Consider the following 25,255-nt stretch of genomic DNA (forward strand, 5'->3'; position numbering starts at 1 on the left):
TTTTTTCTGTTTCAGAATGTAGCAAGTAATCCATTGGAATAAAACTGATAGTTGAGTAACTCATGCAAAGGTAATTTAGAGCACAAATGAAATCTGTCAGAGTGGTATTAGATTTGCAAAAGCTCATAAATAACAAATGAAAGGTCACAGAGCTGTGAAAATGAGAGTATACTTCTTCATAAAGAGAACCATAGTCAGGGATGGGGTCCTCAGTGCGTATTCAAATAGCAGCACATAAAATGGAAATGCAACATCTTTTCTAAATGTCTAGGACAGTCCAAAGGCACAGTGGCCTCCAGAGAAAAACGTCAAGGTCCTAGAAAAGACCCTTCATATTATCTGAGCATGTCCAGCATCATATCTAGGAGGCTTAGGGATTAAAGCTTCATTGCCTAGTGAGAATCTGTACAGAAAAATACATCCCCCTCAGCAGAGCCCATATTTCAGTAATGGTTAGACTAATTGTGAATGCATGTAACTCATCTTTCCTATTTTAGTTCCCAGAATATACTAATAGAGTGAGTAGTGTTTCATGATTTACTGCAGGAATGTAAGCAGTTGGTGGTGATATTAATAAATAGTTCTGCCCATTCTGTTTTTTTATAGGAAAGACAGGTGGAAAATATAGCCCTGGCTACCCAAAGTAAACAAGTTCTTTTACAGTGCATTGTATGCAGATTTTTTTTCTTGGTGCTATGTTGGGCTTGACTTGTGTAAGGGAACAAAATCTAGATGTATATAAAGCAATGTGTATATAAAGCAAAATTTTAATTTTGATGAAGCCCACACATTGATTAACAAAGTGAAAAGTCAACACAGAGAAAAGGAGAAAATATTTGCAAATCATATATCTGAAAAGTGTCCAGAGTCCAGAATATAGAAAGAACTCTTTTAACTCAACAATAAAAAGACAATAACCCATTAAAAAATGAGCAAAGGATTTGAATTGACGTTACTTCCAAGAAGATCTACAAATGGCCAGTAAGCACATGAAAAGATGTTCAGCATCATATCACTTGGGAAAAGCAAATCAAAATCACAGTGAGATACTACTTCACACTCACTAGTCTATAATGAAAAAATTAATGAAAATAAGGGTTGGTGAGGATATGGAGAAATTGGAACACAGATATTTTGCCGATGAGAATGTAAAATGGTGCAGCCACAGTGGAAAACTTTGGCAGTTCCTCAAAAAGTTAAACCCAGAGTTACCATAAAACCCTGCAATCCCACTCTTAGGTCTATACCCAAGAAAAGTGAAGACATATGTTCACATGAAAGTGTGAACATGGGTGTTAGAGCAAAATTATTTCCAGTAGTCAAAAAGTGGAAGCCACCCAAATGTCCACGAACCGATGAATGGATAAACAAATGTGTTATATCCATATCATGAAATCATTCAGCTGCAAAAAGGAATGATGTACCCATTCATGCTACCACATGGATGACTCTTAGAAACATTATACCAACTGAAAGAAGCCAGACGCGAGAGGCTAAATGTTGTATGATTCTGTTGACACAAAATGTTCCCAGTAGGCAAATCCATAAAGACAGAAAGTAGATCAGCGGTTGCAGGGGTTAGGGAGAGAAGGGAATTGGGAGTGGCTGCTAATGGTACAAGAGTTCTGGAGGGGTGATGGAAATGTTCTGGACTAGGGGATGGGTGGTACAATATTATGAATATACAAAAACACTCTACTGAAGTAATACATGCTGATCAGAAATTTTTGAGCCTACAAATGAAGCAAAAAAAGACCATTAAAATTATCAGAAATCCTAAACCATTTTGGTGTCTAGCCTTTCAGTTCTTCTTCTAATCATATATAAGCTTAGAAAATACAGATTTCCTTTTTTTCTAAAGAAGGAACAATTTCATGAGTAAAACGTGTTGGGGTCATAAAATTTCAGCTACTTTAAGAATTCGGAAATTCTACATTAAGCACATGTGTGAGAACACATCCACAGAGATATGCGCCTTCAAAGGGATATAAGATGGTGTGCTCATGACCTGTGCTCTCTCAAGATCTTCTACACAAGTAAAATCTAACGCAGATGTGTAAAGTTCATGGAGATGGAACACAGGCCTTACAGAGTAGCTTGGGGGCGACACAGGGAGAGTGTAGACAGGCATCACCCATCTGTTTGCTTGCTTGCTGAAGGATGGCAGGAGTCTGGGTCTGCAGGACCCACCTGGGTCTGCAGGAGCCTCGGCAATATGAAAATGTCCATGGCAGGAAGTATCCTCCCCCTGTCTCCCACCTGCTTTGTCCCTGCCTGGCTAGCCATGGAGCAGATGTTGGGCTGAAAGAGATGCGTGGATTTCCAGTAGTTCTGGAAATTGCTATATTTTTTCTGATTTAAGGAAAGGGAGTTGTGTGTTGAACCCAGATTCATGGCACCATATTCTCTTTCACTTAGAACACAACATTTACATCATAGTTACCTTGACTTAGAAAACTACATTGATTTTAAAGCTATATTTTGAACAAAATGATAGTAGTAAAAATATTGGGAAATATTACACAGTATTTCTTGTGTGACAGACACTGTTATTAGTGCTTTACTCTGTTACCTCATTCTCATAAATTTTTGAGGTAGGTAGTATTATGATCCTCATTTTGCAGATGAGAAAACTGAGGCACAGAGTGATTAAGTAACTGGCTCAAGGTTGCACAGCAAGAAAATGTTGGAGCAAGGTTTCAAATCCAGGTGTCTAGCCAATATCTCTGTCCATTACTCACACATAGTCATACACCCGTGCTGTTCAGTGATTTGGGACTGGGTACATTTCATTTCCGGTGACGTTAACTAATGCATACTGCTTAGTGCAAGTACTGTGCAGAGGGAGATCTTTCAATCAGTAACCGGAAGGAATACCGTGGTTGAGGGATGCTTTAATAAAATCATGCCGCTTGCATTGTTTGGTGCATGTGAAGTACTGGTGCTGCCAGCAAGTTTCACATTACAAAGAACTTAGGTTGGCAGCTAGTTGATATTTAATGTTAGATTGTATTGAAAGAAAACCAGATAGGTTTCGTGGCCATCCCTCTCACCCTGGGCCGGGGCTGCAGACTGTAAGGAGCCAGGGGGTGTGGGGGTGGGGGTGCTGCTGAAGTAGAGCAGATTCACTCCTCAGCTGTAATCCCAGCTGGCCAGAGTGCGTGTAAAATGAATAAAATGAAGCACCGCTGCATTCATTGAAGAGGAGATTATGTTTGTCTCTGTCACCTGGCAAACGAAAAATACCGTTAATATTTGTTTTTTGCCTCATCATATTTTTCAAACTAGTGCCTAGCACAGTGCCTGGCAGTCACACTTATTAAGGGAACAAGCAGCTCATTCCCTTCTCGAATCCATGTTCGCCTGGGGAACCAAATGTAAACAGAAGATGGGGAGTAAGCATGAAATTGGCAAGCCTGGCATCATCAAGCTGCTACCGGGTGATAAGAGTTCCAATCTTATTTCCTAATAGTTTGTCTGCTTTTAAAAAATAATGAATGCATCAATCCATCTGGAGTTAATATGAGTGTATTGTGCATTGTTTGGTTTTGGTTCATCTTCCCAGTTTTTAATTAAGTTATCAGAATACTATTCAGTTAATATTTTCCTGTTCTATAATTTTGAGAAATTACTTACATCATGTCAATAGCTGTGTCTATTTCTGAGCTCCTTAGAATGTTCTAGTTTCTGTATTCATTTTTATACTTTCTATCCTGCTTTGATAAATATTAATTAATATCTGATTAGTCCATATTGGTTTTCCCTATTGATTTTGTTTTATAATGTATTTACTCTTGATTTATTTATTTTGACAAAATAATTAGACATTTATTTTGTCATACTTTTTAAAAAATCTCATTGAATATTTCTAAAAATCTCATTGAATTGTTATGCTTTTTAAAAAAATCTCATTGAATATTCATATTAAAATTGTAAAAAAAACACCCAACTGGTGGTTTTTTTCTGCCACTTTAAAATAAAGTGACTATCGGGTGCCTGGGTGGCTCAGTTGGTTAAGCGACTGCCTTCGGCTCAGGTCATGATCCTGGAGTCCCGGGATCGAGTCCCACATCGGGCTTCCTGCTCAGCGGGGAGTCTGCTTCTCCCTCTGACCCTCTTCCCTCTTGTGCTTTCTATCTCTCATTCTCTCTCTCTCTCAAATAAATAAAATCTTTAAAATAAAATAAAGTGACTAACATGACCCCTTGTGTGGGCAATAGAACGATGGTATTTACAAAAGAGTAGAACATGAGGAACAGATTCTATAGGAAAGCAGTAAGATGGCAAGCAAATAGCACATATAAATTAAGATATATATCTACATTCTTAGTAAGCTGGACAGTTCAACCATAGTAAAAGATTTTACTGCTCTGGATTTTAATTGAAAAGGACAGAACCAGAATGAAGGACACAGTGATGACTGGTTAGTCCTACAGTGATACTTTTACCTCATTTTATTAGTCTAAGACTATACACCTTGAATCAGTCATTGGAAGAACAGAATAACACCTAGCATTTACGAATGTGGATTCACTGGCCAGACTGTCTTGGTTTGAACCAATTCCTCTCTTTATCTGCTGGATTTCAGTTTACTCAAAATGGGATGGTAATAGTGCCTACCGCATAGGATTGATGGGGGAATTAATTGATACATGGAAAGGGCTTCAATAGCACCTGGCCAACATTGTTAGTTATGTTAAGATTTTGAGCAGCAAAGATACTTTGTTTTGGGAGAGGCCAATTTACCTACATTTCTTTCTTTCTTCCTTCCTTCCTTCCTTCCTTCCTTCCTTCCTTCCTTCCTTCCTTCCTTTCTTTCTTTCTTCTTTCTTTTTTCTTTCTTTCTTTTCTTTCTCTCTTTCTCTCTCTCTCTCTTTCTTTCTTTTCTTTCTTTCTCTCTTTCTTTCCTTCCTCCTTCCTTGTTTTCTTTTCTTTTTTCTTTTCCAAATCTGAAAGACTACCCTGTATAGGTTTCCTTGGGCACCATGACCCAGAAAGCCTGCACTCTCATACCTGGCCTTCACTATCATCAAGGAAATGCTCTTGAACTTTTGTACCTGACTTATTTATTGTTGCATTCTGGCAGACATCCCCTGGCCCTCTGGCAAAAGTACCTGGATTTCATTAAAATAAAATTCATTAAAATCCATCTCTGCTAGATATGAGAGGGGACTGCTACCTGTGGAGCTTTAGCTACTTGAGTAAGAATAGATTGGGGCTGGAACGTCCTAAATGCTCTGAAATCACCGTTCATAAGGCTTCTCTCCATGTCTACCCACTTCCTTGTGCCTTTGGCTCCCTGTCTGCCCCGAGCCCATCCTCCCAGCACAGGAGATCTGCCAAGTCTCCCATGGTTTCCTCGAGTTGGACACTGAGATGAGTCTTGCTTCATATTTCAGGTGCGACTTCCCTCCCGTGGTCCCAAATTCTGGCCCCCGGGCCCCCTGCATGAGTGACTCTTCGGTCTGCCATGGACCCTGGCCCTGCCCTGGCCTGGCTCCTGTTCCTGAGCCTGCTGGCTGATTGTCTGAAAGCTGCTCAATCGCGAGACTTCACAGTGAAAGACATTGTCTACCTCCATCCTTCAAGTAAGACTCCGTTCTCTTTGCTGCAGAAGTGTGACTTTACTTTGAATAAGATGTGAGTTGGAAAATGGACAGGAAAAGTCAGCCTTCCATGCAGGGGAGACCTTGGCTGATTGAACTGGGGGGTGCAGATGCTCCCAAAGATGTTGTATGCTTTACCCTCACCTTTTTATAGGGCCTTTGTTTTTTATTTCAAGGCAGATCGTTAAGGCTTGTTTTCTCTGTTCCCAGCACAGTCGCTCTGATTCTGAACACCCTTCCCTTTAACTTGTGCCAGCTCTCAGTCAGTTATCAAAGTGAACTGGCATGTCCCAGGCAGAGGTATTTGTCAAATATCAGTCCTTGAGAGGCAAGATAATCGCTGGTCTTCCTGTCTGCTTCTGATTCTCAGTTTCAGCATGATTGGCCTCCCACAACTTCTTATTCCCTGTCCCTTTTGGTTTCCTGTGTTTAAGAATCATCTAGGGAGTGCGTAATAACGTTGGTGCCCAGATCCCTTCCCTGGAATGTCTGATTGCACATATCTGGGACTGTACCCTTGAATTTTTGCTGAAAGCAAAAGAAAAAACAGGTGCTTCTGTTACGTGGTGTTCTTAGGATTGCACTTTGGGAAACACAGCAGTTTTACTCCCTCTTTTGGTCTCCATCTCTGTATTTATCTTCTCTCTTTTATCTCTGTTTGAGTCGTCTTCTGCATGGCCCCCGTGGTGGGGAGAGCCGGGTATGTTGGGTATATTTTGACCGTTAGCATTTGCCTTGAGGTATGTTACTCTTTTGAAATGTTCTGTTCAGCAAACATTTTTTGGAGTGTCTACTGTGTGTCAAGCATTGTGATAGACATGGGAGGAGTCAGGGCAAATAAAACAGAGTTCTTGGGCACCTGGGTGGCTCAGTTGGTTAAGCGACTGCCTTCGGCTCAGGTCATGATCCTGGAGTCCGGGGATCGAGTCCTGCATCGGGCTCCCTGCTCAGCAGGGAGCCTGCTTCTCCCTCTGACCCTCTTCCCTCTCGTGCTCTCTATCTCTCATTCTCTCTCTCTCAAATAAATAAATAAAATCTTAAAAAAAAACAAAGAGTTCTTGCTTTTGAGGATCTTATAGTCCAAATGGAGGCAGCCACAGGGACTCCACGTGGTTAGAGTATTTAATGTGTATGTGTTCTGGTTTAGATGAGAGGTGTTCCATGGAATGCACAGGGGCTTGGATCTTGGGTCAGTGGCTAACTCAACTGCTTTGCAGTCTTCTGGGAGGGAGAGAGAGAAGGAAGGAAGGAAGGAAGGAAGGAAGGAAGGAAAGAAAGAAAGAATTCCCTCACTTTGTGAAGGTTAAATAAAGGAATGCGTGCAAAGCACTTAGAGTATGAGACACAGTATATGCTCAGTGAATGTTAGAGGCATTTTGTTAAGTGTTGAGTTCTACATTTCTAGAGTGGATGAAATAATACACACCCTGTTGCATTATTTTGTGAATGAGAAAGAATATCCATAAGATACTAGGCACATATATAATAGTCAATTGAATGTTCGTTGCTTAGGATGTTGTTGTAATTGGCTTAGATGGTAAACTGAGGCTGCTGAAACTATGTCCCTCTAATTTTTTAACTCCAAATATACATTTGGCAGACAGCAAATAGTTCCTTCAGACTTACTGCTATTGTACACTCTCACCAGTAAAGGCTGGTGCCTTCTGGTTAATTGTGTGGAAAGATTATCCGGCTCCTTGTTTTTGTGGGACTGTTAATTTTAGTAATCATGAAAAGAAGGTGCTTGGATACTTGCTGTTTTCTAGGATTGCATTTTGTTCTTTCCTCCAAAGAGCCATGCTTTTTTATTAGACTTGGTGAACAAAAACCTAGCTTTCAGTCTCAGTTGTGATTGCTAAAGCCTTCAGTTTCTATGGGATTCTTTGTCTGCTTCAGTGATAGACTCAGTAGTCACTGGGCCGAAAAACAGGCCTCCGCTGAGGCTGTGATTGTCCACACAGGGTGGGGAGGAAAGTCCAGGGGATTGGATTTAAGTGCACAAGAATAAAACAAACACGCACACACCACTCCTGCACCAGTGTTGTGGTGGGTCAGTGCCAGGGTTGAGTGGACCCCTATCTGAAAAGTCCATTTCAAAACGGGATCTCTGAAGGATGAGCTCTGCCAGGCCAGAGAAGCAATCACCCCTGCTCTCTAGAAGGTGGCAGGAAAGTTCCGCTTATGTAGCCTGTGTTAATTAAATAAGGCCATGGCCTGATTAAAAAGAATTCACCAAATAAAGGCACCTGAATGGCTCAGTTGGTTGAGCGGCCAGCTCTTGGTTTCGGCTCAGCTCTTGATCTCAGGATCATGAGATTGAGCCCCACACTGGGCTCTGCACTCAGCTTGAGATTCTCTTCCTCTGCCCCTCCCCCCCACTCATGTTCTCTCTTTCTCTAAAATAAATAAATAAGTCTTAAGAAAAAAGAATTCCCCATATAGAAAGAATTGGTGGGGTTTTCTGATATGATCTTGAGCTATGGAAGCTAGAAGATGTCATTTCTAAGCTAGATTACACATAAATGATTCACCAGCAGCTCTGGGCTGAGTTCTGAGTCTCTGTAACTGGTCATGGGGAGTAAAAATTCTTGCTGGATTGAAGTTACTGTCAACAGTTCCTACTTCACATTTCTCTGCACTATTTCAGAAGTTTTTGATGTTTGTTTGCTTGTTTTTACACTTTGATTCTTTAAAAGGTCATGTTCCTCTGCCCCTGAGCAGCACCCACTAGACCGGGTTTAGATGGAATGATCTCTCTACAAATAAATAGGTTTCTGTAGAACATAGGCCATAAAAAAATAGATGAGGGAAGAGTGGGATTATTTTGACTTTGAATTATTAATATAATCACCTCACTTTGTAGATGGAGGCACAAACAACTTTCTTGGGGTCAGCGAGCGAGCCTGATTCCATTTATGTTAGATACCGCTCAGAACCTACCCAAGGAGAAATCACTGATGCCACAGATGTTGAGAAGACACATGAGTTTTCTACACTAGGCAAACAAACTCATTTCTTCTGGGCTGCAAACAGCCCTCAGAGATCGTAAGTGTGGTGAGACTGAAAGCCTGGTGAGGAGAGTTCAGCATCCCATGACTAATCTCCTGTGATCTCTGGTTCTCTAATTTTTCTTTTTTTGTTTGTTTGTTTTTTAAAGATTTTATTTCTAAGTAATCTCTACACCCAATGTGGTTTAGAACTCACAACCCTGAGATCAAGAATTGCATGCTCTACCAGCTGAGCCAGCCAGGCACCCCCTGGTTCCCTAAGTTTTAAAGTTTCTAACCTTTGAAAAAAAATCAACTTTATGGCTTTCAAACTTGAGGCACTGTCCTCAATAACATTCTTTGCTATAATTTGTATGCTTTTCTTTTCTTTTTCATCTGGAAAATGATGAATTTCCTTCCCACCCTATGATTAAAATACCAAAGACCAATAAAACCTTCAAAACAGGAGTTTGTGTTCAGAGAAATGGAGTGACTTATTTGGTTTCCGGACGTCAGATGAGATAGCAGAAATTAACATCCTAAGTGGTTGCAACCTGTTCTTGGCCTCCATTTCTTTACTTATAATAGAAACCTTTTCTGAGAAAGCCAGTTTTCCTCTGGTTGCATATTCTGAGTCTTTCCTTAATCATGTGGAACAAAGAGCTATATCCCTGCAAGGGGCTTGCTTATGCCCAGATAGTGAACCAACGAAGTTTCTTCATAATTCTATACTATGTAAGTCTTAGTGGGTAAGGGCACTCTCTAGAAAGGTACTAGAAAATGCATTTCTGTCAGAAATATGTTCCTAGTATTCAAGTTATACTGACAATATTTTGTTGCTAGATGGACTCAGAAAGAAGTTCACTTTATTAGGTTTCTAGAAATGTTAGGTTTGCATCCAGTTTCCAAAACAATGGGAATTAATTTGGCAAGAATAAAACAAGTTTGGATGCCTTACATAGCAGCATGCATTTTAAAACAAGATTCTCTTCTCACCATAGTTTTGATAACTGAAGGCCTTTGTCCAGGCAAAAGTTCCAAGAGGTGGAAACAAAGATGAAATCTCTTCCATTGCCTTACGAATGAATTATAGTTGGTTGAACCACGTCTGACCATGGGACTCTAATGGACAGATTATATTACAGGAAGTAACTAGGCACTTTGACGTTTCTTTTCTTCTTTACAATCACCTACTCTTGAGGGACCAAGGACTTATGCCCTGAAATACAGAATACTAAGCTTATTAACTCTGTGATCAAGAGCCAAATTAGATTCATTCACAGCTGAGGCCACGATGATTTGAAACTCTACTTGCCCCGTAATGCTTTGAAGTAACAAAGAAGAAAATAACACATCTCTTAGGAGCCTTTTTCCTTCCTTTTAAAAAAAGAACTTCTTTATCAGATGCAGTATCAATTAGCAAGTTACTGGAGACAGTTGCTCATCTGTAGACCTTAGTTTTGGTTAAATATTTCCAGAGGGAAGAATTTAACCATTTACTTGGTATTGTGCTATAATTAGCCACTTAAAACTGAGTCTGTTTGAAGAGATTTGTTACTGAAAAGTTTGATTATTCACTGATCAGTACTACCAACCAAGATGCAAATAAAAGTTCCTATCAGCAAATATTAGACAGTTGTGGTTGAGACTCACACAGATAGGAAGTAAAACTCACTGAAAAGGAGATCCTTTGGTTAATTGTCAGCGATATGTGCTGATAAACACATTCAGAGATAATTGATGTGAAACAAAGCTTCATTTTGCTACCATAATGTTTTAGCTCATATTCCTGTTTAAATTTTGGTATACTTTGGGTTAACTTCAGAGTCCAGGCCTCCTTGTGTAAGAACAGTATTTAATTTAATGTATCACTTATCTTGCAAAAGATCATTTTGAAGGATCTATTAAATAATCCAAATTTGGGAACACTACAACTTATTAGTGCAAGGTTCTCAGTAAGTTTATTCTTGTAGTGGCTGGATCATCAATCTTCATTCAGAGTTCTTAATTTATCTCTTTGATGGGAAAGTTTCCAGGAATAACTAATCCAACATTCCAGCGAAAAGTTTTACTGGCTGTAGTGACAGACAGATAAAATTGGATGCTCTCGTGAATTAATCATGCAGGCTGAAGTGGTACGGCTAGCTTGCAGTCATAAGCCTTGGTGAATATGATGATAATTTTTTGAGAAATACTTTTCTGTGACAAATCATTTACATCCTTTTCCCCCCAAAACTCTTACTTTGATAATTCTTCAAATTTTATGAGCTGTTTTAAAGTTCTTCTTTTAAACTGACTTACATATTACACGTGAAACTAGTTTTTTCATGTACCCAATAGGACCGTTGCCTAAAATATTTTGTATGGGTTTTCCTGTAACAGTATTTGTCAAAATAAGCTAATTTGAGTGTCCATAAGAATATGGAGTGGCTTTAAAATTTAAGAACCTGTTTGTCAGGGCACCTGGGTGGCTCTGACGCAGTTAAGCGTCTGCCTTCAGCTCAGGTCATGATCTCAGGGTCCTGGGATGGAGCCCCGCGTCGGGCTCCCTGCTAAGCCAGAGAGTCTGCTTCTCCCTCTCCCTCTGCTCCTCTCTCTACTCATGCGCATGCGTGCTCTCGCTCTCTCTCAAATAAATAAAATCTTTTAAAAAAAGCCTGTTTTAAATTCTTCAGGCATGTAATTATCTAAGTAGAATCTTTCAATTCAAATGTAACCCACCTATCTAGACAGCAAGATGTGGAGATATAAACATTATTTGTGTGTAGTTTTACAAAATAGTTTACTTCTGTTTTGTTATAACTGTACAATGGGGAGAATGTGTCTCCCCATAGAGAAATTTCCTCCTTGGGAAATGTGGCTCCGTCTAAGCTGCTTTCCGTTTTAAGGCAGTCCGTGCACTCATGATCATTATGTTTCAGAATTTGAGTCACCAGGCTCCTGGGTGGCTCAGTTGGTTGGGCGACTGCCTTCGGCTCAGGTCATGATCCCAGAGTCCTGGGATCGAGCCCCATGTCGGGCTCCCTGCTCGTTGGGAAGCCTGCTTCTCCCTCTCCCTCTGCCTGCCACTCCCCCTGCTTGTGTTCCCTTTCTCGCTGTCCCTCTCTCTCTCTCTCTCTCTCTCTCTCTCTCAATTAAATAAATAAATAAAATCTTAAAAAAAAAGAATTTGAGTCACCAACTTCTTGGAGGAACATAGTTGGCCTCTGAGAAGGTCCAGTTACTTGTCTTTTTTAGACAGTTTATGAGTTTGGATCATGACAGCTTCTTGGATATTGTCAGTCAGCTCCATGACATGCTGCAAGCAAATACAAGCAAGGTGAAAATCAAAGTTAAAGCTGGCCCATAATTTTGGCCTTAAGCTGATGCCTCCTCCTTCATTTATTTTTGATAACATACTTAATTGGTTCCATGTGGGCAAAGCAATTTACCCTGAGATGATTATCTCCACCAGTGGGATATGCAGGCTCAGCCATCTGCGAGGGAGAACAGTTGGTCCTGCAGATGAAGTGTTTGAGTGTCTGTAGTTTTCAAAGAGGCCAGGTAATTTTACAAATTAAAAAAAAAATACGAAAGTTCTGTTTATAAAAGGGAAAACTCTTAAGTTGATAAGCAGCATGTAAAAGCACATCAGTGAAACGGACAGAGACACCCTGGCATTCCTGGCACCCTGACATTCTTTGGGTGGGGGCTCATCCTTAAATGCCCACCAGGCCCAGGGCACAGTCTAGAGCGTGACTCTCACCAGACACCTCTCTGCCTGAGCATAAATGAAGGCAAATGTACAAGTACCTAGAGGACAGTCTCTTCAGAAGGTAGGAAGGGGCAGTTCAGGGGTGGGGAGGGAGGGCTAGGAAGGGCTTCCTGGAATTGTGCATCCCTCAGGCTGGAGCTAGAGGCCTAGAGTGCCTCCACATCCAGCACGGGCCCTCAGCATGCTGCCCGTGGATGTTGGATACGGGCCCGAGCCAGCTCTTGGGAGGGTCACCTCTGCACAGCATAGATTTTGGTAATGAAGACTCTTTTCTTAGCTGATCCTTACCATCTCTAAGGATTCTTTAAGATTTTGTTTATTTGAGAGAGACAGAGAGAGAATGAGCGGTGACAAGGGGCAGAGGGAGAGAGAAAGAGAGAAGCAGACTCCCTGCTGATCAGAAAGCCCGATGTGGGGCTCGATTCCAGGACCCTGGGATCATGAACTGAGCCAAAGGCAGATGCTTAACCGACTGAGCCACCCCGGCACCGTGTCCATCTCTAGCAATTCTTAACCCTGTCAAGTCAACCAGATAAAAATATCCGATTGAACCAGAGATACGGCTGCTTTTGTAGTTCCAAAATGGTCAAACATAAGGAAATTTTTAAGGATTCAACCTAATATTTATATTTACATACTGACATGTCTATATAAGTTGAAACGTAAGAGTGAATCATTGGAAATCTACAGCGCCTATTTTTAATTGAAATTTTTTTGGGGATCATTGTACATTTATAAGCAGTTATAAGAAGTAACACAAGGAGATCCCATGTTCACTTCACTCACTTTCCCCCAATGGTAACATCTTTAAAAACTATAGAATAAAATCACAACCAGGTTATTAACATTGGTATAATCAATCCACCTGCCTTATTCAGATTTCCCCAATTGTATTTGTGTTCATTTGTATGTGTGTGTATTTAGTTCTACACAGTTTTCTCACATGCGTAAGTTTGTATAGCCACCACCAAGTCAAGACACTACACAGTTTCAGTAGCACAAGAATTCCTATCGGCCTCCGCCCCAGTTTCCTCTCACCCTGCCCCCAACCACTGCCATCCCTAACCCCTGGCAACCCCTAATCTTTCCTCCATTTCTAAAATGTTGTCACTTTTAAAATGTTATGTAAATGGAATCATACAGTATATAACCTTTGGGGATTTTTTCACTTCGCATAATTCCCTGGAAATTCACTCAAGTTGTTGAATGTATTAATAGTTCACTTTTATTGCTAGTGTTCCATAAAATGGAGGTACCACCATGTGTTTAACCATTCATTCATTGAAGAACATCTGAATTGTTTCCAGTTTTCAGCTATTACAGTTGAAGTCGCTGTGAACATTGGCATACAGGTTTTTGTGTGAATATTAGTTTTCATTTCTCAGAGATAAATGCCCAAGAGTGCAATTGCTGAGTCATGGTAGTTACATGTTTAGTTTTTTAAGAAACTGCCAGGCAGGCTGTTTTGAGAATCCTTTTTAAAAAATGAGAATGTCTAACTTCAGGATTCTGTGCTCAGTCTAAAAAAAATTAATCATTTTTCTTGATCCTTTTTCTAGCCACACCATATCCTGGTGGATTTAAGTGTTTCACCTGTGAAAAGGCAGCAGACAATTATGAGTGCAACCGATGGGCTCCAGACATCTACTGTCCTCGAGGTAAACTCTCAGTAGACAGATTGGGGTGCCCAGAGCTGCCCATGAGTGAACAGCCTTGTTGACTTTGACACATAGAGGCATGCTTGCAATCTCAACCACTTCTCTTGTCTAAGGCTATGAGTAGATCTTTTATCATCAACTTATCATCAAAGGCTTTTAGAGACATAAACTAATCGTTAGGATTGCCCCCTTTCTCATGAAGCATCATTGGAGCGCCAAAAGAGGTAAGTGATCCTTCCCACCCCCAGGCCCAGACAAATGTAGGACAAGAGAACAACCAGCCTGTTGGCCACTCTTTGAAGCTTTAGTCATTGCATAGTAACTTCTTTTATGTGAAGTATGAATTGATGTTCATATAAAGATCCCATTTATTACATATCTTGCCAGAGGCTTCTATCCTGAGAGTGTATGAAAGCTAGAATTCTAAAAGGCATCATTACACACACACACACACACACACACACACACACACACACACACAACCCTGAGCTTTTTAAACTATTAAGTACTTTTTGAAGGATGAGATGGATGTCCAATGAAGCATGAAATTTTGACCCAGAGGCCCATTCCAAAATGAAGTAGAGGCGTCACATTCACATTCATATCTCTTTTATCCTCTTGAATAAAAAAGATAGTTATATTTGGCTATAGAGTCATTATTAACTGGCTTTTAATTTTGGAGGGAAGTCCATCTGATGGGGAGATGATGAGGACAGAGCATTTTACTGACAAATGTTTGGGTAGTTATATGTGTTTCGCTGATGGTTTAATCCAGTTATTGAAATGACTGAGTACACCTAAACCAAATCTATTATTTTTTAACATGATGCCGGAGCTCTTACACTCACCCTCGTGAAAGGCACTCTGTCTCCCATGGAGGACTAGACATCGGGAGAAGGTGGAAAGTGAAATTAAGAGACAGCCATCAGCTGCCTAAGCCAGTACTATTTAACCCATCAATTCCACTTAGGCTCCCCAGTAGAAACGCCTGTGGATCTCTTCAAACTCGCTGGAACCTATGTCCTCCCTAGGCCAATGGTCCTCAAACTCTAGCATGATCAGCATTCCCTAGAGGGCTTATTAAAACAGATTTCTGCCCCCACTCTTGCCCCATTCCTGATTCAGTAAGTCTGTGATGGAGTCTGAGAATTTGCATTTCTAAGGAATTCCCTGGTGATACAGATGCTGCTGGTCTGGAGACCACGTGATAAGAACTGCAACTCTACAGAACTTGAACCAGCATCTTCTGAGATCAGGGCCCTGCACTGGTGGATTTAAATATCACAGGTGATTCTAACGAACAGTCAGGGGCCAGAACCACTGGGAGCTCCTCTCCCACTAATAGTAAGTGAAACATACTGTTGTCATTTCCAAACAATTTCCTCTTGTTTACCTTTAGGTAGAGATGCTAATGGAATCCCAAATGACCATAGGGAAGAGAAAAACATGGAGATGCTGAAGTTTGGCTTAATCACAAGCTAGATATCCCACCATCCCGGTAAATCAAAGATAAGTCCTGTCTGCAGGGCCTTCTGCAATCACACGCGTATTTTGGATGAAGACAGTATTTTTCTAACATTACCCCTACAGAATGAACATTTGGATAGGTTGCTCATGGACTTGGTTTAACCACTGCTTCTCAAACTTGGTGGCACATTGAAATCACGGGGGAAGATTTTAAAACACTGAGGCCTGGGTCCATTCTCAGGGATTCAAATGGTGTGGGGTGTGGCTGGGCATAAGGATTTTTGAAATCCTTTATGGTGTGGGGTGTGGCTGAGCATAAGGCTTTCTGAAATCTCCCCGAGTCATTCTACTTAGGCAGCAAAATTTGAGACCCATTGTAAACAGTGACTCTGGACAAAAACAGGATGGTTTGTTTGTGTAGCCAATAACCTTTGGGACGGTTCCAGCAGGGACAAAGGTGGTAGGTTAGCTTTTGAAACAGTTGCCACAAGTTGGATGTACTGCAGAGGACACGTGGCGGTGCTTTTCTCGGCATTGCTCTAGCAGAGAGGATGCAGAGAACAAGGAGGGATTGTGAGCTGGTGTGCTCAGGCTTTGGGCCAGATTTCACAGAGGCCCAGTCCAAGTCCAATGGTGGGCAAGTATATCCCTGTCACAAAGGAAAAACAGGTGACCGGTAGCACTCTGCTTGAATTCCTCTCAGGAAGGGAGAACAGTCCCTTCTAGTGCTTTCTTCAAAGGTCAAAATCTGTTCTTCCAAAGTACAGCTCTCTGAAAGAATCACAGTGTTCACACAATTCCTCTTTTTCCCTTCTTTCCTCCCACTTTTATCTTTTTGTGCTTAAATTTATAAGGATAAATGGAAAGTGATGCCCTGAGGTTCATGACACAGAACCACCATGCCAGGCTTTTCGGGGGATTATACAGTGAAAGACAGGAATCTGGTTTCTTCTTTCCGGGAGCACCCAGTTAGCTGGGGAGATCAGATCTGAACGTATCAAATGTCAAAAATATCAGGACAAAAGCAAGCGCCAAATGAAGCACGGTGTTCAGTGCTGTGGGAGCTTATGGGAACAGTTGCTGTTTGGGGGCTGAGGTGGCTAGGGACGGCGCCGTGGACCCGGAAGAGGCAACAGCTCAGAAGTGGGCAGCGGAAGTAGAATGTCAAGGAGGGCGTGGCTTCGGGGAAGTCACTCAGAGCAAAGGTGTGGAGGCGGGATTCCCAGGTGTGCTCACTGCACGGAGAGAGACCCAAACTGGGTGTAGCAACTAGTTCATGTCAGAGAACAGCGGGAACAAAGAAATGTAGCTTGATTTTTTTTGTGGGGGCCTTGAACCTGTCAGGGAAGGAGTGGAGACTAAAGCTGTAACCTGAGAAGAGATGGAGCCACGCTTAGCTTCCTTCTTGACCAGCCCCACTTCCTAGGGGCCGTCCATCTTTCCCTCTGGGTTTTCTCCGGATTTTTCTCAAAATGAAAATAGCGTCATAATTCTTAGATTAAAATCTGGGTTGTATCTAACTACTGAAAACTACTGATTAACCCTAAATTTATTTTTTTTCTGTTGATGATTAGTGTGAAGCAGCTATAGGATTGACTACCAACAGGCTTAGTAAGGGAAGCTCAGTAGATGCTATGGAAAAACATCCTGGCTTTCTGTGATATTCTTAGGTTTTTGTTTTGTAACATGTTTAGCTAGGTTTTAATTATCACATGATGCGAAAATAACTTGTTGAAAGTGAAAAAAACCATTTCATGTAAGTATTTAGTCTTATCTCTATGGAATAAGCCCACATTCCAAATTGCTTAGGGGATCACCTGGGTTTCAAGAATTTTTGAAAACTGAACTCAAAAGGAGATACACAGAGACTATTGTATTTTAGCAGCTGAGGTAAGCTTGCTTACAGACTTGTCATGAATCATCATTTGGCAAAATAAGCATCAAGAAAGCCTTGTCCTAACTAGAATCACTCTGTCGGGCAATGGTGGCATCAGCCAGCCTCCTCTAGCTCACTCAGGTTCCTATCACTCTTACCTTGGAAATGTGTGTTGTGTAGGTATTTTCTTCTCTGTCACTTTGTTATTGCCTCTGGCATTTACAGATTCCTGCTACCATACAGGAGAATTTAAGAGCCCTCCATGGCTGGCTCTTATTGCTTCACTTGGCTGGCTTCTCTTTAGTCTTTGGTCTCCGAGCACTTCCTGGGCAATAACTAGAGTCAGAAAGGATCTTGAAATCATATTACATGAGGGACCAGTTAAAGGAACTGGTGAAAGAAAACAAGAGTTAAGAGTATGCATTCAGATTCAAAGGTTTTGCCTGTGTGCAAGCTTAAAAACCTTGAGAGAGGGGCTGTCTCAATGTTCATTAAGAATCTGTGGGTTTAAATGTCAAGTCAAAAACATTACAGTTTTCAAAAAGGCTCATTCTGTGGAGGATGCCTAAGCAGCCAAGGCTTTTATGTTTCTTCTTGATTATGAAGTGCAGATGCCTCCCTTGAAGGCAAAATCTTCCACTTGATATTACTGCCGATGCAAAATCAGACCAGGAGAAATCTTGAGATAGAGGGACACGCATCCTTTAGGCGCCAGCTTCTGTGCTGCTCACAGTTTTTCTGTGCAAGTGAAGAAAAAGCTGGACATGACACTGGGTGACTCTTTTCATATCTGTTAATATAACTGTGGTCCCCCGCATAACTGAAGACAAGCCCCCTGGTTACAAATTTTCAGGAAAGACCGCTTTATTGTCGACTTCTTTCAGTTGGAACCCAGGCTGAGACACATAGCCTTTCTATTTTACTTTACCTACAGTGGTTGCTTTTTTTCTCTTTTAGGCAATAGGATATAGCCTTTCAAGGTTTCTACCATTCTATAGGGGTATCTATTCTAGCTCTAAACCCTGTGAAGACCCCAGGCTTCACATCTTCTTATAGTCCATCTATGAACACCTCCCAGCCCCCACCTCCATCCTGGGTAGGAAACTCAGAACCTACGTTGGCCCTTAGAATTTCCCTTACATTCAGGAGAGTTCATTTGTATATCTACAGAGGGTATTGGCTATATGTTATCTGACACTCCTGGCTTCTATGTAATGAAGTGATGTTTAGGTGATCTTTCTTGTCATATTGCTAAATGTTTTTAAAGTAAAAATTTTAAAATTAAAGTGTAACATCCATTCCAGAAAGTGAATAGATCATAGGTGCTGAGCTCATTGAAATTTCACCAAGTGAACAGGCTGTGTGTCTGTTATGTTAAGTAACAGAACTTCAGAAGGCCACTAGGGTCCCCCAGTCATTACACCCCTCTCCCAGAGGTAACACAATTATGACTACTATCATTGAGCTATATATAAATGGAATCACAGAATGTATTCCTTTCTTTCCCACATTTTGTATGTGAGAGTCATCCTTGTTTTTATGAGCCACAGAATTATTCTCATAGGTGTATATATACTAAAATTCATCCATTCCACTCTCGATGGACATTTGGATTATCTCGTTTTTGAATGTCATGAGCATTCCTGTACATGTGTTCTGGTACGTGTATGTGTGAATTTCCGCAAGGTCTATCCCGGGTTGGGGGGTGTTGCTGGGCACGTGGTATGCATGGTTTGGCCTTACCAGATACTACCTAGCAGTTTTCCAGAATGACTGGACCAAGGTATGCTCTCCCCGGCAGTGCCTGAGAGTACCAGTTGCTGCACAACCTTGCCAATGCTTAGTGTTGATAGAAACAATAGAGGCTAGAAGTTAACAGCATGACATTTTTAAGGCACTGGAAGTAAATAACCACCATCCTAGAATTCTGTACTCAGACCGCCAGCCTTACTTCTCTGCATTTCCCTTCTCTCCCGGCTATCCTGCTTCTACTGAATTCCCGTTTGTGCCTCCCAAATCCCTTGAGAGTGACCAAGGCTCTGCTCAGCTTCTCTGTCCCTCAGCAGGGCTCTGGGCTCGGCTTCTCAGCCTCCATGTGTACAACTTTGGAGTCCGCAAGTGCCTTGAGGGGAGAACAGGTATAGAACGTCAGGCTCAACTCAGCGTGTCGTTCGTTCCACTGGTATCTCGCTCTTCAAATCCTGTCTGCCTGGGTAGCTCATCTGTGCTTCCACACAGATGTCTGTTGCTTTAATTTTATCTGGCTATTGTAATTTTATTCTGTTGTTTCTTGGTAAGAAGGTACAAGCTAGTTCATTTCAGCTAGCATTGTAATTCCCAGATTTATTCTTTAATTAGAACTTTTCCAGTAATTTTTAACTCAAGTTCTATCAGCCTAAACAAGATGGGTTTTCTTTTGACACCCTGAAATCATCTAACCTACCTCAATTCACAATGGTTTTGCCCAAGTATTTTCTATTAACATAATTGTCTCAGATAGGAAGCATCTGTTTGATGCTTTTGTCTTATCACTTTTATTTGAACTACTGTTCACGGTAAGGTCCTGTTTATCCTCACTACTTTGACATACCTTCCCAACCACCTTTTTGGCCTTTGTCTGGTAATAAGCACATAGCTTTCTGAATTTCAGTGATTTGCTTTAAAACACAGTTTCCTCACCTTAACATGTTGCCTGTCCTTAGGGGGTATGGACGATGATGATTATTATTTTTTTAAAGACAAGACAAAAACAAAAACCAGGAAAGTATCTGTGTGGCAGTTTCTTCAGGAGGTACCAACTATAGGGTAAAGGAGGACACTTATGACTCAATCAGATTGATAGGTATTCATTTATTTTTCATTTCTGCCTTGAAGAATTTTTTACTTGGGGCAAGAAAAGAGAAGAGTGTCTGGGGCGCCTGGGTGGCTCAGTCATTAAGCGTCTGCCTTCCGGTCAGGTCATGATCCCAGGGTCCTGGGATGGAGCCCCACATGGGGCTCCTTGCTCAGCGGGGAGCCCGCTTCTCCCTCTCCTCCCCGCTTATACTCTCTCACTGTCTCTCCTTCTCTCTCTCTCTCTCTCTCTCTCAAATAAATAAATAAAATCTTAAAAAAAAAAAGAGTGTCTTTTAGGGGCCTGTGGAGAGTAATTGATAGGATCAGGAAAGTCAAGAGATTAGTCAGATGCCTGGATACCAGAAACCATGTGATAATTCCTAATTGGTGTACACTTTAAATAATTGAGCTTATCTGCAACTCAGTTTGTAGGTCGTTCTTCTCATAAGTCTATTTTCTTTTACCTTGGATTCTTTTTTCTTTCACTTTCCGTTTTACTGAACTCATAATTGAGGTGTGACATACACAGAATAGTGAACAGCATGATGAATTTTCACAAATTGAACATATTATGGAAGCAGCACCCTCATTAAGAAATTGATTATTTTTGACAGCCCAGAGGCTCCTTACATGACTGTTTTTGGTTACTATCTCTACCACCAAGGATCCTGTTATAGGCTCAAATGTTTCCCCCCAAAATTCACATGTGAAGTCCTAACCCCCAGTACTTCTGAATGTGATTATATTTGAAGATAGGGTCTGTAAAGTGGTAATTCAGGCTCACTTATGAAGAGGAGATTAGGACATAGACACACATAGAGGAAAGACCATGTAAAGATACAGGGAGAAGTTGCCCATCTGTGAGCCAAGGAGAGAGGCCTCGGAAGAATTCAACCCTGCTGACACCTTGAACTTGGACTTTCAGCCTCCAGAATTGTGAAAAAATAAATTTCTGCTCTTTAAGCCACCTAATCTAAGTTACTTTGTTGTGCAATTTATCTAGAATCTATAATTACCCTGAATCTAAAACCAGACTAAGTGCCAAAAACAATAACAACAACAACAAAAACCTGCAGTCTAATATTCCTTATGAATATAGTCAAAAACATCTTTAATATAATATTAAACAAATAGAATTTAGCAATATTTAAAAATAAGCCTGACCAAGTGGCTATATATTTCAGAGATGCAGGGCTGGTTCAATATTTGAAAATCAATCAGTATAATCCACAGTATTAACAGGCTAAAGACAATAAAATCACGTGTTAATATCAACTGAGGCAGAAAAAGCGTTTCACAAAATTCAGCACTTCACAAAATTCAGCACCATTCATGATCAAAAACTTTCAGAAAAACAGCATGCGAGAAACTTCCTCAACTTGATAAAGAATATTTATTTTAAAAAACCTAGCAAACATTATACTTACTAGTGAAAGACAAAATACTTTCCTGGTAAGCTCAAGATCTAGGCAAGGATGTCACTTTCACCATTCTTATCCAACTTCATGCTGAAAGTTCTACCCAGTGCAATAAAGCAAGGAAATGAAAGGCATACAGATCGGAAAGGAAGAAATAAAACTGTCCCATGTCACAGATGACACGATTTTCTAAGTAGAAAATCCCAACAAATCTACACAAAACTCCTAGAACTAGTAAGTTCAGCAAGGTCACAAGATACTAAGATTAACATACAAAATTCAAATGTACTTATATATACTATCAATTAACATATGGCCATTGAATTTAAAAATATAATACCATTTACAATTGTTCAAAAAATTAAATACTTCAAGGTAAATCTAATAAAACATATGCAAGACTTGTATGCTAAAATCATAAATACTAATGAAAGAATTCAGAGAAAAGTAAATGGAGACTTCCATGTTCATGAATTGAAAACTCAACATAGTAAAAATGTCAGTTCTCCAAATTTATATGCAGGTTTTACTACACAATTCCTATCAAAATTCTAGCAAAATTTCTTGTAGTTATAGACAAGATTATTATACAATTTATATGGAAAGGTAAGAAGCTAGAATAGCTGGGTGGCTGGGTGATAGACATTGGGGAGGGTATGTGCTATGATGAGTGCTGTGAAGTGTGCAAGACTGTTGAATCACAGACCTGTACCTCTGAAACAAATAATACCTTATATGTTAACCAAAAAAAAAAAAAAAAAAAAGAAGAAGAAGAAGAAGATAGCAGAAGGGGAAGAATGAAGGGGGGGAAATCGGAGGGGGAGACGAACCATGAGAGACGATGGACTCTGAGAAACAAACTGAGGTTTCTAGAGGGGAGGGGGGTGGGGGGATGGGTTAGCCTGGTGATGGGTATTAAAGAGGGCACGTACTGAACGGAGCACTGGGTGTTATACGCAAACAATGAATCATGGAACACTACATCAAAAACTAATGATGTATGGTGATTAACATAACATAATAAAAATATTAATAAAAAAGAAACTAGCTGAAATAATTTTGGAAAAAGGAATAAAGTGGGAGGTACCAATCTACCCTCTTTCAAGATTTCTCATATGGTTACAGTAATCAAGACAGTGATATTGTCAGAAGGATAGAACATAGATCAATAGAACATAACAGAGAGCTCAGAAAAAGACTCTCAAAAATATGTCCAACTTATTTTTGACAAGGATGCAGAATCCAATCTACTAGAGGAAAGAGCCTTTTCAACAAGTGTGCTGGAGCATTTGGACATCCATGGGCAAAAAATGAACCTCAACCTAAGTATTACACCTTTTACAAAAGTTAATTCAAAATTAATCATAGACTTAAATGCCAAATATAAAACTGTATGACATTTAGGGAAAAAACAGAGGAGAAAATCTTTGAAATCTATGGGTAGGCAAAGAGTTCTTAGACTTGATTAAAAAAAAAAGCATGATCCGTAAAAGGAAAAAATGGTAAACTGGACTTTATCAAAATTAAAAACTTTTGTTCTACATAAGACCCTGTAAAGAGGATGAAAAGACAAACAACAAACTGACATAAAATATTTGCTAATCAAATATCTGACAAAAGACTAGTATCTAAAATATATAAAGAATTCTTAAAACACAATAGTAAAAAACAAAATAAGAAAAGGACAGAAATTCTGCAAAACCATAAAAAAACGGGACACAGAGGGAAAAAAAAGAAAAGGACAAAAAACATGAATAGATATTTCACCAAGAAAGATAAATAGATGGCAAATAAGCACATGTTCAACATCATTAGCCATTAGGAAAATGCAAATTAGAAACATGATATATCACTATACATCTATCAGAATGGCTAAAATTAAAAAAAAAAAAATAGCAACACCATCAAATACCAGTAAGAATTAGGAGAAACTAGATCATGTACATATTGTTGGTGGGAGTATAAAATGGCACAGCTACTCTTGAAAACAGTATGGCAGTTCCTTAAACAATTAAACAGGCACCTACCGTATAACCTAGTAATTCCACTTCTGAGCATTTATCCCAGAGAAATACAAACCTATGTTCACACAAAAGCCTTTATACAAGTGTTGATTGCAGCTTTATTAATAATATCCCTAACCTAGATACCCTTTCAATGTGTGAATGGTTAAACCAACCTTGGTACATCCATAGCATGGAATACTACTCAGGATTAAAAGTTAGCAAACTGTTGATACAACAATCTAGATAACTTTCAAGTGAATAAGGCTGAGTAAAAATGCCTAACCCCAAAAGTTTACATGCTGTATGAGTCCATTTATATAACATCCTTAAAATGACAAAATGATAGAAATGGAGCACAGATTAGTAGTTACCAAGGACTAAGGAGGGGTTGGGGGAAGGTGGGATGAGGGTGTGAAAATAAAATGTTGACATGAGTGATCCTTGTGGAGTTAGAAATGCTCTGTGTCTTGACTGCAATGTCAATATCCTGATTGTGATACTATACCATAGTTTTGCAGTGTGTTGCCATTTGGGGAAAAGTGGGTGAAGAGTACATGAGATCCCTCTGTATTATTTCTTACAAGCTCATGTGAATCTACAATTATCTCAAAATAATAAAAACACTAAAAAAAATCAAACAGTAAAATATATATATACATATATATGTCAATTGTGTTAATGTTGAGAAACTCTGACTTAGAAGGAAAGCCAGACATACCAAATGAGGAAACTAAGAAGGTCTGTGAACCTGGTTGGAAGAAAATCAAGGAAGGTTTCACAGAATTCATCACATTTAGATTGAACCTTGAAGAACAGGTTCCCAGGAGCAGAAGATGGGGGGAAATTTTGGTGTGAAGAATGGTCAAAAGATGTAATGTGGTGTCTCAAGGTATTCAGTAAGCAATGATGAGGTAGTCTGGTCCTAGATCAAGGGGGAACATTGAATAATAACAAGTGCTGAGTTTCAAGATGTGAGTTATAAATGTAATCGGTTCCTTTAGCAGGGAAGCAAAGTTACTCTTACGCTCTTGACACACAGCTTTAGGAGCCGGGAGAAAGCAATGCACCACCTACTGGCCACTCCAGTAGGCTAAATAAACCTAGCAGTATGCATCCAGGGATCCTTAACAGGTAGGGTTCACTCAGGCTCTCATAGACAGTGAGAGGCATGATCTGACCTTGGTTTCAGTAACATATCTGGCGCTTGTCCGGCACCTGCATTAGAAAGGAGAGAAGTCAGAGACAAAGGAGACAGGAAATGATGAGGTCCTGCACTGGGAAAATGGAAAATGGAACAGAAAGATTAGATGGATAATGGAGACATTTCAGGGGACTTGGAGACACCCAGCTTGGAAAGAGAAATCTGAGCTGATTCTGAATGTCCTAGTCCAAGTTGGAGGTGCCACATCTCAGGATGTCCCTTCCTAAGATAAACACAGGAAGATAAACAGATGGGGGGAATTTGATTTGTTTGAGCTACATGAGGTGTGAGGTGCTGCTGGCAATGTCCAGGAGATAGCTGCAGATTTGTTCTATAGTTTGGGAGAGAGTATCAGACCGAAGATAATGTCATCAGAGGCTGAATGAAGTCACTTGAGTGAGAAGAGTTTCAAGAACAGAACATGGGAGAGTATCAACATTCAGGTTA

The 25,255-nt window shown here is 40.3% G+C and overlaps 1 protein-coding gene across 3 annotated transcripts in view; it reads left to right on the forward strand.

Moving 5' to 3' along the window:
* The window catches only part of LYPD6 (LY6/PLAUR domain containing 6), a 117,637-nt gene that overhangs the window by 83,273 nt on the left and 9,109 nt on the right, over positions 1 to 25,255 (forward strand). For all 3 annotated transcript variants that reach the window (XM_027588043.2, XM_027588045.2, XM_027588044.2), the window contains exons 2-3: positions 5,400 to 5,588; positions 13,907 to 14,005. In XM_027588043.2, coding sequence (XP_027443844.1) covers positions 5,471 to 5,588; positions 13,907 to 14,005 — 217 coding nt within the window. In that variant the 5' untranslated portion in view covers positions 5,400 to 5,470. The remainder of the gene's footprint in view (positions 1 to 5,399; positions 5,589 to 13,906; positions 14,006 to 25,255) is intronic.

Source organism: Zalophus californianus, chromosome 3, assembly GCF_009762305.2.
Source record: "Zalophus californianus isolate mZalCal1 chromosome 3, mZalCal1.pri.v2, whole genome shotgun sequence".
Taxonomy (NCBI): domain Eukaryota; kingdom Metazoa; phylum Chordata; class Mammalia; order Carnivora; family Otariidae; genus Zalophus; species Zalophus californianus.